At 39.6% G+C, this 14,319-nt stretch overlaps 4 protein-coding genes across 6 annotated transcripts in view; 1 reads left to right on the top strand and 3 right to left on the bottom strand.

The window, feature by feature from the left end:
• The window catches only part of LOC116690995 (uncharacterized), a 34,622-nt gene extending 31,753 nt beyond the window's left edge, over nt 1-2,869 (bottom strand). The window contains exon 1 of one of the 2 annotated variants that reach the window (XM_032518259.1): nt 2,847-2,869. The gene's annotated coding sequence lies outside the window, so the exon portion shown is untranslated. Of the gene's footprint in view, nt 1-123; nt 260-2,846 lie in introns of those variants that run through there. The other variant, XM_032518258.1, reaches the window with a different exon arrangement.
• Nucleotides 1-14,319, bottom strand: part of LOC116691048 (serum paraoxonase/arylesterase 2) — a 25,516-nt gene that overhangs the window by 1,974 nt on the left and 9,223 nt on the right. The window contains exon 11 of one of the 2 annotated variants that reach the window (XM_032518365.1): nt 12,316-12,320. The gene's annotated coding sequence lies outside the window, so the exon portion shown is untranslated. Of the gene's footprint in view, nt 1-6,483; nt 6,496-12,315; nt 12,321-14,319 lie in introns of those variants that run through there. The other variant, XM_032518367.1, reaches the window with a different exon arrangement.
• On the top strand, nt 7,411-11,640 carry LOC116691042 (potassium channel subfamily K member 5). Its single transcript, XM_032518358.1, has 5 exons — nt 7,411-7,923; nt 8,688-8,799; nt 9,882-10,048; nt 10,168-10,336; nt 10,450-11,640. The coding sequence occupies exons 1-5, from the start codon at nt 7,738-7,740 to the stop codon at nt 11,145-11,147; spliced, it is 1,332 nt and encodes a 443-aa protein (XP_032374249.1). The 5' UTR covers nt 7,411-7,737; the 3' UTR covers nt 11,148-11,640.
• LOC116691050 (serum paraoxonase/arylesterase 2) overlaps nt 11,331-14,319 on the bottom strand; it is a 7,490-nt gene continuing 4,501 nt past the window's right edge. Inside the window, exons 5-9 of the mRNA XM_032518368.1 lie at nt 13,726-13,849; nt 13,431-13,631; nt 13,227-13,308; nt 11,662-11,790; nt 11,331-11,570 (exon numbers count right to left, since the gene is read on the bottom strand). Coding sequence (XP_032374259.1) covers nt 11,409-11,570; nt 11,662-11,790; nt 13,227-13,308; nt 13,431-13,631; nt 13,726-13,849 — 698 coding nt within the window. The 3' untranslated portion in view covers nt 11,331-11,408. The remainder of the gene's footprint in view (nt 11,571-11,661; nt 11,791-13,226; nt 13,309-13,430; nt 13,632-13,725; nt 13,850-14,319) is intronic.

The raw sequence follows: 14,319 nt of genomic DNA, 5'->3' as shown, positions 1-14,319 counted from the left end.
GTGGCATCATTCTCACAGCTACATGGGGTAGGGCACCATCACCTTTGTTTAACAGAGGCAAGTTCATAGCAGAGCAGTGTCCCATGTCATCTATGGGCAATTCATTTGAATAAAAAGTCCTACCAGTCCAAATATGACTCCGTCAATCTTGTCCTAAAGTCCAAAAGGCGATATCAAAAAGCAAGGGAGACACCAAACAGAAGCAGAAAATGTCTCTCTTGCACAGTTGCTAATGGTTATTTTTGCCTTTAGACTTTGATCACTGAACACAGCGATGATGACACATTAGCAGCACAAAAACTGGTGTTGTTAAACATTAACGTTAACTGTAACGCGCATAGCCAGGAAGAAATGTGAATTTTCCCCTTGCAGGATAAAATAAGGCATGTCTTCTTCTTCTTCTTCTTCTTCTTCTTAATCCAGTGAATCCCAACTGGGTACAAACAGAAATTGAGTAGGCCGACTTTTGGATGTTTGTTTCTGTTACCCCTGATTTAGTTTGGGAAAGAATGAGGAAGTCAGAAAGATAACAGAGGAAGAGTGAAAGAGAGAAACAAAGACTACATGATCTACTCGCGTTGCCTTCAGTTGCTTAGGAACCCTGTGCCCTGCCCTGTGACTACTGCAAGGAGCAGGTGTTGAGCTGGACCCAGGAGAGGGACGAGAGACAGAACAGACAGGGGAGGAGAAATGGAGCAGCACTCACAGTCCCTTGAGACAGTGACAGACTGGAACCACAGACTCAGAGTCTACCAACTCGCTCAGTAGACCCACCCAAAACACTGACGCACACTTTCTGTTTTCCTCGTCACTCTTGCTCATTTGCTCAAAAGCACGGGCAAACACGCACATACGATGGTGCAGTGCATTACTCCAGATGAGGGCATGAGGGTTATGTTGGTTTGGAACATCTTTATCCCTCTCTGGCTCCATCACTCAGTGATTACATAATGTCCCATACCACTCCCACCCAATTCATCTCTCTTTGACTTTCAATACTGCATCTGGGTACACATCACTCTGCCTTCTCTCCCGTACCTTATGTAAAACAACTTGTGCAGCTTTGAAAATGCTTTAAATATGAATTTTGAGTGCATGCGATGGAGGCACGGTTGCAGAGGTTTTATTTGTGCTCAGGAGCTGAGTTCTCAAGAGCACTAACAGGATTGATGGTAACAGCACATCAATATTCATGGGGCACCATTATGTTATAAAGAATTCATGAACCCGGAATGTTGCATGTTTCTGCCCCTTTCTGCTGGCAGTCATGTTGAACCACCCTTCTTGTATTAGGCCAAGTTTGAATTCTCACCTTCATGCACAATTTTAATTGCACAACATGATGTTTCCTCAAAGGGAAGAGTCCGGACATTATATTTTAGATTAAGTGCATCCTGTGCTATAACCTAAATCAGAGAATAGGGCAGGACAACTTAACGGTAAAACGGCTGCAAACAGTTTCCTCCACAGACAATGCTTAGAGATGAGTCTAACTGGAAATGAAATGCTTACATTAATATGCATGCGCTCATATATGCAAGACACTGTACCAAGCCCTGCTGCTCGCACTACATTGAACAGACTGTGACAAACATTCTAGGCCACCAAAGTACATGAGACATTGTGTTTGATTATCTGATGCTACTGTAGATAGCCATGTTATCTTAGTTTAAACTGCCCCCTGGTGGAGAGAAGGTAGATGAATCGACTTTTCACATGCTTGTTGCTGATTTGACTGTGACAGGTCTGAAGTAAAAACTGGCTAAATGTTAATGTCCCTAAAATTCTCTGCAACAATTATACACTGCCCTGTAATTACAATGATTAAATCTCCTTTATACTGACACTTTCTCAATAAACAATGCAGTGTGGATACAAATGTGTAATTTCAGTCTTATACTAAAAACACTCCAAGGTAAAAGATGAAATCACTAGTTTAACGTCAATTATTTGCTGTGCGAGAGAGGGAATCCCAGCCAAAACTACTCTATGCTGAGACAGAGCATGCTGGGAGCATGTGTTCATGAGAGATTAAGATGTGTTTGCGTCTGGATGCCTCAGGGTGACACGGTCCCCCTACCCCTCCCTGAACTAGTTTGGTGTGGACACCAGTAGTATGCCATCATTTCAGCTCCTAAGCTGTCATTGGGATTCCTTCACAATCCATTTTCAGATCCAGATCTGTTTGATGTTAAACATTAAAAAGGATGTCTTGCATTTTTTACAACTCATTCATAAAATAATGTAAACAAATAAATTAGGTACAACCCTTTTCCCTGAGATATTAGAAAATAGTCTAGGTTAAAAAAATAGAAGCCAATTTCCCAATGCGAATAAAGAAAGAATCACAGTAGAAATGCATTTCAACCAGTGAATACATGCATGTGGAAAATACAGAGAGTCTGCACTCAGATACGAGGGGGAATGGCATGTCAAATATAAACCATGAAAAATGTAAATTTAATAGTCTCTATAAAGACTAATGACTTCATAAAATCCTTGCAAAAGTATAAATGAAATGCTTCTCTGCAGCTGGGAGCAGGGTTGTGTATATATATATATATATACATATATACACACACACACACACACACACACACACACGCAACCAACAGTTTAGACTCACTTTCCCACATTTCAATATTATTGTGGTAGATTAAGGGGGAGTCATTAAATTAAAAATAATTGTTACTTTGGGTGTACTGCATGCAAAACATCACCGCAGTACCAAATAGGCCTTATATGCAATGGTTCAATCTGATCATTTTAACAGCTCAAATGCCTTTGTTACACTTATATAGGCTACTTTTTTCCTCCTCACAACTTAAATAGTGATTGGTACTCACATCACATCCATGTAGAAGATAAGATGGTAAGGACAATCCCAGACCAAGTTGGAGAGAGGGAGAGAGGGGAAAAGAGTGTCAGTTCAGTAAAACACTTATTTTATCTATAGGTGACTGAACATATAATAGAGAGTTGGCATAATAACTTACTTAATATACTGCACATAAACAACTACTAATGTCTCATGGGCCTGAATCAGAGCATAACAGACCTAGCTCTTTGAATGCATATCATGTAGTGGCAGCATGCAGAAACAGTGTATGTAACCAGGTTATACTTTACCATGATCAATTGTTTAAGTCAAAAATAATTCTGAAATAGATTTCTACTTCTGTCATTAGCATAATAAACAGACCTATATCATTTACACAATCCGTACAGGATGACCTACCTGTTCAGCATCAACTGTGTTGCCTTGTTTATGATAATTAGGCGGTAGCATACTTTAGGTTTATAAAGTAGTTGGGATCCATTATCTCTGGGTTCAACATACCTGACAGGCAGACATGTCTAACGATGTTTCATCATGTAGCCGACTCGACAGACTACTGTAGGCTAGGAGTCAAGTTTCTTATTTTCCAGGTAGGCAAACAGCACAAACATCTCTGATCTTGTTGTGTTTGACATAATCCCTCTAAATACGGAGCAGTGGACTCTAAACGAACTGCCCTCGCGAGCAGCAGGGGAATGAAAAACGTTGCAAGAAAGGTGTGTATATGTAAACACAACAATAGCGTCTGAGTAAGCGAGACATACCTGAGCGGACAGATGTATCATCCTGGGTGTTTTCTCCACCTTTAATTAGTTGCCATAATTCCGGTGTTTCCCTTCAGAACAAGTTGGAGGCTACCGGTCAGGTTTCCACAGAGAGGCGGTGTCGCAGCTACAATGACGAAGCACTAAGTAGGTGATGGGTGGAGATCAGAGGTGGGAGCGTTACTTAAAAACCAGAGATGGAAGAAGTAAAAGTACCAAGTACTTGATTACAACTAAAAATCCTGCGTGAAAGTTAAAGTACAAAAACATGAAAAAATATTACCAAAAGTTAAAGTACGCGTTATGCAGAATGGCCTATTTGATGATTGGGTATTCCCGGCTGGGTCACAGCCACTGCATTACGTCTGCAACTCTACCCCGCAAGTAGACATATTTCTATAGTCTCCAAGGAACAAAACATGAACTATTAGAAAAAGATACTGTAACAAGTAGTTCCTTAATTTAAAATAAATGGATTAGTTGTTGTTACTGTGTTACTGATTTAGACCTAGATAATTAATGATAATTTAATAATAGTTGTTACTTTATTAATCCCACAAGGGGAAATTACAATTTACACTCTGCTGTTATTACACACAGGTCTGTGTACACCTACACATTCACTAATGGAAAGGGATGTCAGAGTGAGGGGGCTGCCCATGGAAAGGCGGCCCAAACCCCAAGTTGGAGGTTAAATCATGGTGGCCTTATCGTAACAAGTATGGTTATGGTTATGGTTCTATACAAAAATATTTTCTATGGCTGCATTTGATGACCTTAGATATATCCTTCTAAAGCAGTGTGAATTCCCAGAAGGTGCAGCACACCTCCATCCAGCTGCAACAGCTGGAACATCTGTCACAGTGTTACCTAAAACCTAGTAGCCATTGCTAACACTGTCCCAGTAGGTTAGCGAAATACATCTGGCCTTAAAGAGGTACTCCAGCAATTTAGTACTGCACTTCAATAAAGTTAGAGGCACTTACAGTGCAATACAGTAAATCCTGACTTTAAGTCCCTGTATGGGCCACACTCCTACACTTCCCATAGGCAATTAAAAAAATCATCCTACACACTGTGCACTGACGCAGAAAATATCAGTGGTTATGTAGGCTTATTGTCTGTTCTGATAGATAGATAGATAGATAGATAGATAGATAGATAGATAGATAGATAGATGGATGGACTGCAGTACCAATAAACTTCCATTCAACTTTTACGTGCTTTTATTCTCAAACTGAGGAAAACTCCTCTCTTCCATTATCGTGCTTAGCAGCCAGGATCCACCCAGTGTGATTAACTTCAAACACTTAACTCCAGCCTTCTGTGTGAAGATAAGGGCAACCGTCACCACATACCAGCTCAGAAACATGCATGCACACCTCCAAACCAGTGTAAGGCATACTAAAGACATGTTGCCCCCTGTTGAACGTTTCTGTAATTGCTCCATGCAGGTATTCTGCAACCATGAAAGAAATGACAGAGTTATAAATAGATAGATTCGCACATATTCACATAGCAACCCATTTTACATAAAAATAAAAAAGACAACAATATATCAATTTGGATTTGTGTAAATTTTAATGGTTAGTTTATTTGTGTACTGTATGTATGTATGTATGTATGTATGTATGTATGTATGTATGTAGCCTACTGCATGTAACAGTGGGCTACATACTTTGTAAGGGCAGCTGCACTACGTAATAAGTAAAAAAGTAAGTGATTTGGAATGCAGCTGTTACTTGGTGTGCCAAGGCTTGGAGCGTGTGTGGAGTAATCCAGGACATTTTGCATGAAGTACATATCGAGGCTTGTATGTTTGAAACCAATTACGTCATTGATGAAACCTGAAGCCATAACACAGTTGAGAAATGATTGTTCTTGAATAAAACCAATAATGGCTCCCCTCTACATCATTTTCCTAGTTACACGAGCCAGTTCACTACCCTCTGGCGGTTAAATCACCCCCACTTTCCAGTGTTAGAACACTTATGTTGCCCCTCCTGCCTGAAACAATTATTTAGCAAATGGCTGATCACACACATTTGATGCATTACTCATGTGAAGAAATAATTAAAGTTAACATCCTAAATGTTTGTCTTCTGTCCTGACTGACCAAATGGACCACATCACTCACTGGACTGAGACAGGTATGTTATACAATAATAGGCCTACTTCTCAAAAACACTACTGAGGCTATAAATGTAATATATCTGCCTAGAATGTATATGGGGATTGGTCAGACCTTTAACACTGCAAAAATGTGGACTGTGGAATCTGGCAAAGCAAGACTAAATACAATATTTAGAATATTTTTCCCACTTTGCCTTGCCGTCTGACAATCCTTTCCCAAGGGGAACTGAAGCCGTTATCAATGTTCTCTTTAAGCCCCCAGACTCCATTGACATAAACAGTCAAGTTAATTTCCTCCTTCCCTCCGTCCTGACTCCCGTCACAGGCCTAGCCCCACCCAACCCCTTCTGACTCATTATCGGAGCTACTGACTGCACTGGTGCCACAGCAGAAAGGGAGAGACTTTTGTGCCGTAGGCCAAGGAGACGTGGAATTCATTTGGAGCTAATCGTTTTTATAAATAAATTCGCTAAGAGGGTCTGAAAAGTCGCTAAATCTAGTGAGAAAGTTTCAAGTTGGCAACACTAAGAAACAGGTTTATTATAAGGATCGCCATTAGCTGACACCTGGACGACTAGCTTCCTGGGGTCCAAAACAACTTTAAATCAGACAATATTAAATCAGATAATAAACATTGCATGACACATAGAGGATAAGAAAATAAAATTAACAATCTCTAAGTAAAAAAAACATTAAATAGAAACAACCAGAAAAACCCTAACAAAAAAACATCTAGAAAACAAAATTACATTATACTACCTTACATAGCTAACATCTAGGTTCACATGGCAGTTCACATCCCGGGCACTGCCAATGTGCTCTTGAGCAAGGAACCAAACCCCCTGACCGCTCACTCACTCTGACATCTCTCCATTGGTGCATGTAAAGGACCTGAGCATGTGTGTGTGTGTATTTCAGGCCTGTGTGTACTGTGTAATAAAAACAGTGGGAATGTAAATGAGTGTAAGTTGTAATTTCCCCATAGGGGATCAATAAAGAGCATACATTAAATTAAATTAGGTAGCTCACAAAGATAAAGAAGGAAAACAAATATGTTTTACAACACAAAAGAAAACCTCAAGATAAAAAAAAATCAAGTAAAGGTAAAATCTGAGTTTCTTTTTAAAAGGTTTGTTACTTGGGAGATTATTCGTTGAAAAAATAGCTCTTTTAGAGAGTTTTTCAGGTAATTGAATTTTGGTAAATCTGGAGTCATCTGCCCCCTACTGGCTCTTCTTGTTAAATGAGTGGGGAGATCTAAGATGTAATGTATATTATTGAAAATAAATGATTGTGTCTGAGTTTGAGTGAAAAAAACTAAGTACAAGGAGACCCGGAAGTGGAACAAAACAAAAAACTCAGATGCTTGATAGACAGATTTATTTATTTAAATACAGCGTTGTGTGGAGATCAAACCTACAATCTTTGGATCTAGGCTACATCAAGCTTTCCTTATTTAACAGAAACAGTACAATTTTGGCATTTAAATCAAAAGCTGACTAAATAGCAACTACCCAACAATTAAACCGCATGGGTAATTTAGCATCTTACTTATCCTTTCTCTCATTTCCTGTTTTCTCTAATTTTTCCCCCCCAACACCCCCTGCGTGCCAGTGCATTTACGCCCCTGCAGAAGTACAATACAACTGTCTTTGCTACACGCACATGACGCACGGACCCTGGTGGGCACCCACAACGACAATTTATGTCATCTGGGTGGAAATTTTAAATCCATATGCTATTTTTTATATATATGCATGAATACAATAACTGTTTTTGTATTTTTCCACTGGTTGTTGATAATAGTAGGATAGTCCTTTCTACAGGCTTTCAGGCCATAAATACAGCGCCAGAAATAATGACAATGGAGCTGAGTTTATCGGTCCCCACTGAGAGCCGTGTAATGCTACCCCATGTTATACCAGGAAGAAAGCTGGGCGGGTAGGATAACGACAGAACGCAGGAAGGAGCCATTCGGAAGACTGAAGTTATGACTTTAATATGGCTGATCAGGGTCCGTTTTTAACTTCGTGTATTATTTTCTATTTGTCCATCGGGGCCGCGATATTCCAAATTCTCGAAGAGCCAAATTGGAAAGCAGCCCAAAAGGAATATCTCCTTCAAAAGGAAAATATTTTGAAGAACCATGCCTGCTTAACAAAGGAAAGCCTGGATGAAATTATAGAGGTATGCATCTGTTTTTAATTGTGTGAAAGACGAAAAACAAGTTTGTTAGAGAGAAGTTGTGTCTTAAAGAAGGCACCTTAGTCTATCATTCTGTGAGTAGCCCAACTTCTGCGGTGATTGAACATAGCTCCAATCAGCTCTCATAAAGTTATTAGGCTATGTCAAACGAATAGTACATTGGCTACCTTTATTACACTGAATTTCTTTCTTTTATATATTTTATATGTATTTTACATCAAAAGTATAAAATAGGCTATAGCCTATGGCCACGTTTACAACACAGAGAAATGAAGACGTGCTCCCATTTTTTTCTTCTTTTCTTCTGAACCACCACTCCCCACCCCCCGCCTCAGGTAACAAACAAAACAGTAGAAAACAAGCGCACATTAGGGGAAGTAAAATAAGGGGAGAAAAAGCTTCAGACTGTGATAAATTTGAGCTGCATCTTGAGGAACAGCCTAATATCCATGTTTGTTAGCGCGCAGGAATGTTGCGAGCATTCATGATGTAAACAGCACATGGACGGTGGTGTGTTGAGCGTGAATGCGCATGTCTCCTTCAACCTAAAAAATGTGAACGTTTCCACAAGGTGTGTCCGCTTTAAGGGCTTAGTGAGTTGTGATGTTGAAAGGGAAATAAGTCGCAATAAAGTTTTTCAAAGAGCGTGTGTTACTTGTGTGCTTAAGGGATAGTCGCAGCAAGCGTTATAGTAGGCTAGTTTAATAGTGGGCTTGATTGAGACTTTAATGTGTTTACTCTCCCAGATAGTGGCACAGGCTGCGGGCCAAGGTGTGACCATCACTGGGGACAAACAGCGCAACTCATGGGACTGGGCAAACTCGGTCATCTTTGCTGCCACCATTGTCACCACTATAGGTTTGTATGACATCTGCAATATTTGCCACCGACATAGCTGGCATTAATTTTGTTTACTGATTTCATTTACAAGTTATTTAGTAATTTACTTAGCCTACGTTTTGTGTGACATAATGTACTATTTCAGCCATTTCATTAATGTATTTGGCAAAAACAAAATGACAGAAAAAAGCGCAATACTCCTTTGTAATAAGATGAATAATGTAGTAATGCTTAATACAGTCAAAAAGAACAAAACACATTTTTATTCTGAAATCCTTTTGAAACCCCTGTCCCCGTTTAATGAATCAATCACTGCACATTTGATGGCTTACAATATTACCTTTTTAAAACAACAACTATTAAAGCTGCAGTTGTTTGTGTTCATTTGTAATGAAGGGATTTGTAAATGATCCCTTTGCAAGTGATCAAACTGTGCGTTGGAGAGGTCTTTCTGCAAAATGAACATCCAAGCAACTTTAAAAAAACAAAAACAAAAAAGCATATGAGGGGAATTGATTTCTAAATAATACTGTTTTATGAAGCACTTAATGGGCCAAAATACATTTTTGATCTTCTGCCATTATGAACCAGACCTCTCAGGTTGTCTGGGACAGGTCTGCTTTCTGTTTTTATGTACCACATATCTGGAACAAACTCCCAGAAAGCTGCAGATATACTGCAACTCTGTTTTTTTTTTTTTTTTTAAATAAAGGCTGAAGACTTTTTTTTGTTTGATGCTGCCTTTCATTAAATTAAGTAATTGTTAATTTCTAGCATTGCACTGTTCTGTTTTGGCTTGTTTTACTTTCCATTCTCTTCAAGGAATGTTTTTATTTGCTCTTTAATGTTTTATGTAAAGAACTTTGAATTGCCTTGTTGCTGAAATGTGCTACATAAATAAAGTTGCCTTGCCTTGCCTAAAAGGAAGCTACCCAGTAGCCAATTCATTTTCAACCTGGCAACTTAAATCCTTATGGCTTTATTTCCCATCTAAAGGATTGATAAACTACTTATTAACCATAAACAAACTTTGCATGAACCTTGATAAAATACTTCTTATAATCTTTCAGGGTTGTGCGTTAATATATCCTTGTCTACAGGTTATGGTAATGTTGCTCCCAGGACTCAAGGTGGTCGTATATTCTGCATCCTGTATGGTCTGTGTGGGATCCCCCTGTGTCTGGTATGGATAAGCGAGCTAGGCTCCTTCTTTGGAGACCGGGCTAAACGTCTGTCCCAGGTTCTGATCCGTAAAGGCGTTTCAGTGGTAAGAATCTGACTGAAAGCTGGAGTTGGTGTCTGAATACTGTATTAAACAGCAGCTCCGTCAAGTTATTTTAGTATACATAAAATATTTTAAGAGTTTCTTTTTCTCCCTTCTGTCAGAAAAAGGTCCAGTTAACCTGTACAGTCCTATTCTTGTTATGGGGGCTGTTCGTGCACCTGGTGATCCCTCCATTTATTTTCATGTCTCTGGAAGGATGGAGCTACCTGGAGGGCTTCTACTTCTCTTTCATCACACTCACAACAGTTGGTTTTGGAGATTATGTGGCAGGTATGTTTGACTCATGGCTCATCTCAAGTTAATGTCTCTCTGAAGTTACTTAAAGTTACTTCGGTAAATCCTTTGTTATAAATGTCATGCCTGTGCATCGCCTCTCGTTTCAGGTGTAAATCCAAACATTGAATACCCCAGACTGTACAGAGTGTTTGCAGAGTTATGGATTTACATGGGCCTTGCCTGGCTGTCTCTGTTCTTCAGCTGGAACGTCCACATGGTTGTGGAAGCCCACAAGGTGCTTAAGAAAAGAAGACACAGGCACAGACAATTGGAACCCAAGCCTGTGGAGGAGAAGCACAACCCAAAAGTAAGACCATCTGTCATCGACATCTTCAACTTCCTATCAGAGAAGGAGGAAGACTACAGCACCGTCATCAAGAAAATCGGAACCTCTGCGTATATAAGAAAGCCTGCAGAGAGCATAAATCGCTCCAAGAGCTGCAGTGACATCTTGGCCACCGACATCCAGACCCTGGATCACTCGCCTCGGCAGAGGCGTATGCTCAGCGTCAGTCAATTGTTCATAAAGGCAGAGGCTGTCGTGGAAGAAGGTGAACACAAGGCACGTCCTCAAATACAAGAAAGCGACGGAGACACTAAACCTGCAGAATGTGGGAGGACAGATAATAAGGAGAACAAGGACAGTTGTGCATTGGATTCAGAAGCTGCTGGTATCTTATTCACTGTACCGACCAAAGGTGTGAAAAAGAAAAGGGTACAGCATCCTGGTGGTGGAAGGACTAGGTTTACAACAACAAAGGTAGCAGAGGAAGATTTGTTAATGGATAAAGATGAAAAAGGGTAAAAGATATTTTCTAAAACATCCATTTCCTTTACCATAATTGTCGCTGTCTTGTGTGAGTTTTATATGAAAATGGTGTAAATACTGTTCAAGAACCAAGGATACAAAATGAACGTGTTGATATGACATGAGCCAGTGTCTGTATCAGGTAAAATATAACTCTTCTTTTGCAAACGGTATATCAAGATCACAAATCTATCCAAATCATTTCTTACAACATTTCTATTCGTAAACAGTATTAACCCAAGATACAAAATACACTGACTATTTCAAATCACAACACATGGCTTTGTGGAAAACCGTGCCAATTAGCAACTTTCCCTCATAGGGAGCTGCTACAGCGGAGGCTATAAGCATGTGGCCGTTATCGGCGTACTCCTGGCTCACCACCGGCTGCTCTGAATGAATGTTCTTGATCCGGATGACCTGGAGAAAACATGAATACAATTGTCAGGCAAATTCAAATTACAATGCTGATATATCATTTCATAAAAAAAATATATTAAAAAACACTAACCTCGGAGCCGGGTGGATCTTCAGGGTCATACATTGACAACTTCATGCCATTTGGATGACAACCAAGCCATATGTCACCTGTCCTGTGGTCCACCTCAATGTTATCACAGAGTGAGCCAACAGCTACAGACTGGTTGGAAAGATTACAGAGAGTAAACTGATAATTATATTCTGTCCTCTAGGATTACTGATACAAAGTGTAGAGTGAAGCATGACGGCATTGAGGCTTAAAAAGTCAGCAGTCTCAACAGGCTGTTAGGGAAGGCCAGCTAGTGATCAGGTTGGAACTGTACAGTGTGGAGGCAGTGGCAGAGAGGAAGACGAGGGACAAAAAATGCAAAGCCATCTTGAATTACCCTCTCAGTGTCTCTGCAACGAGCTGTGGCAGATTGGCAGCTTGTTGCAGAAAGAGAGATGAAGGACAAGGTCAAAGCCTGGCAGTTGTTCCTCATCCATGTCGAGGGTTAAAAGAGAGAGGGTGTTGTTTGCTGTACATTTTTAATTTTTGATATAAAAATAAAAACACATTTGGACTGATGTTAAGCTTCGTTGTTCTTGTTCTGCTGTACGTCTATTAGTGTGTAAATTCATGGAGAGAACAAATCAATTTGTGTTCAGATGCTCGGCCAATGAAGCGAATTCTGATACAAGCTACAAATTCTAAAACATGAATGCTACACACACATTGTCAACCCGTCAGCACAGAAGATCTAGAAAATTACCACAGTTTCAGGGTGGGCACTCAAGATTAGAGTCAACAGTTCAGAATCCAACAAAATGTTTCCCTTACTGTTTCTGACTTATAGCATTAAATAAGAGCCAGAAATGTGTTTTACAGAACATCATAACTTCACATTGATGTTGACCTTTGACCTTTTAGATATAATATATCATCACTATGTAATTTTATCGTATTAGACATTTGTGTGAAATTGTGTCATAATTAGCTTATTCATTTTGAGTTAGGGTCAAAAATGTGTTTTGTTCACACTGACCACCATATTTTAATCAGTTCATCTAAGTGTAGATGTGTGCAGAGAACCTGAAAACTTTCCCCTCACTTTGTTTTCATTCTGCTCATGGAAACAGACACATTTTATAATCAAACCACAAATCATTTGCCATATTAAATTGCATATCCATGATTGGAAAGGAGCTGGATGAAGACAAAACCTTATTTTGCCAGCCCCTTTCTCAAATAAACAAACAGAAATAGATAGACTGTCGGTCAGTTAACAGTCAATTTTACAGAGAAACGACAGAAGAATTAAAAAAACTTAAAGCAGGCGTGAAGGCACAACAAAATCCACCTACCAACACCTCCGAGGCTCATTGATCCATTAATTAATTATCTTGTTTTTTAAATCTGTACTGTGTGAAAACAACAATTTAAGTTCTCACGGGGATTTTTAATCTTTATGACAAGTTAAGTTAAATTGGCTGCTGGCTGTATCTTCATATTTAACAGATGAAAGAGTAGTATCAAATAAGCATATTTTCAAAAATGAACTATACCTTTGTTTTATTTTTACGCTGAGGGTAGAAAATAAAAAAACAGTGAATTACCTTAAGATGCACTAATTGTTCCCCTTCTTTTCTCTCATAAACGTCGATCGCATGGTCAAGAATGTCTGAAATATAAATATACCTGTAAAGAAACAAAAACAATTGCTGCTTTATTATTTTAGTGATGCAAAGAAAACATACTGCTGTGGAAATACATTCAGTTCTTAAAGCGTGCAGTGACTGCTGAAATGAATTGAAAATAACCGTTTGTCAGGTGATATGTTGATTCCATTTGCAGACATAAAGCCATCCGCTGCCACCCTTGCTTCCTTTGGACTGTAGTACACCACGTCACACCAAGGGAGACCCAGGAGGACAATCAGAAAGTGGAGCGCTTCATTGGGAAAGGAGTGATCATTTGTGGCGTAGAAGCTCTCTACTCCAACTGCAACAATGTCATTGACACTGAAAGAAAACGATGAATGAGATAAAAAGCATATTGAGATTGTCAAATGTAAAAATGTGTGACGATGGGAACGATTTATTATACAGTACATACCTGTGGAGTAGAGGGTGGGTAATAGTTTTTAAGTGCACAAGTGTGTTCTCCTCCACAAAATGAAAGATCTCCACTTGGCTTTTGTGCTGCGGGTGATTGACCACAAACAGGTACACCGAGTCATCTGCAAACAAACATCAATGTGCTGTGTATTATTCATTACCTTTAGAATAGAACAATCACGCACATTTCTCTCTGGACCTCACATCATGGTTGGATAAAAAACATGTCCGTCAGTGTCTGACCCGTGCTTTACTGTTTTACTTAAAGTAGTAATGCCTAATCTTTCAGTCCTGGTTTATATAGCGACACTTGAGGCTACTATCAGCGAGTGTGGTTTAACCAACAAACTAAAATGATTAGAAAGGACATTCCCATTCAAATCAACATAGCAGAATGGTCAGAGTGGCGGCCAGTTTTATGTGTAGTGTTATGTGTACTGTAGCACCATGTGGCGTGGGGGCATGGTGGAGTGAGAAAGCTAGCTAACTAGCCAGCAAGTTGTCCGCTTTGCATTGGTTACAGGAAATGAGTCCAACAGCGGGCTGGGTCTAACAATCGCTCCTCCTCACTCCCTGCTCCCTCCAATTTTAT

This window comes from Etheostoma spectabile, chromosome 6 (genome assembly GCF_008692095.1).
Source record: "Etheostoma spectabile isolate EspeVRDwgs_2016 chromosome 6, UIUC_Espe_1.0, whole genome shotgun sequence".
Taxonomy (NCBI): domain Eukaryota; kingdom Metazoa; phylum Chordata; class Actinopteri; order Perciformes; family Percidae; genus Etheostoma; species Etheostoma spectabile.
The sequence above is the reverse complement of the archived record's forward strand: the minus strand, read 5'-3'. Positions and strand labels throughout refer to the sequence as shown.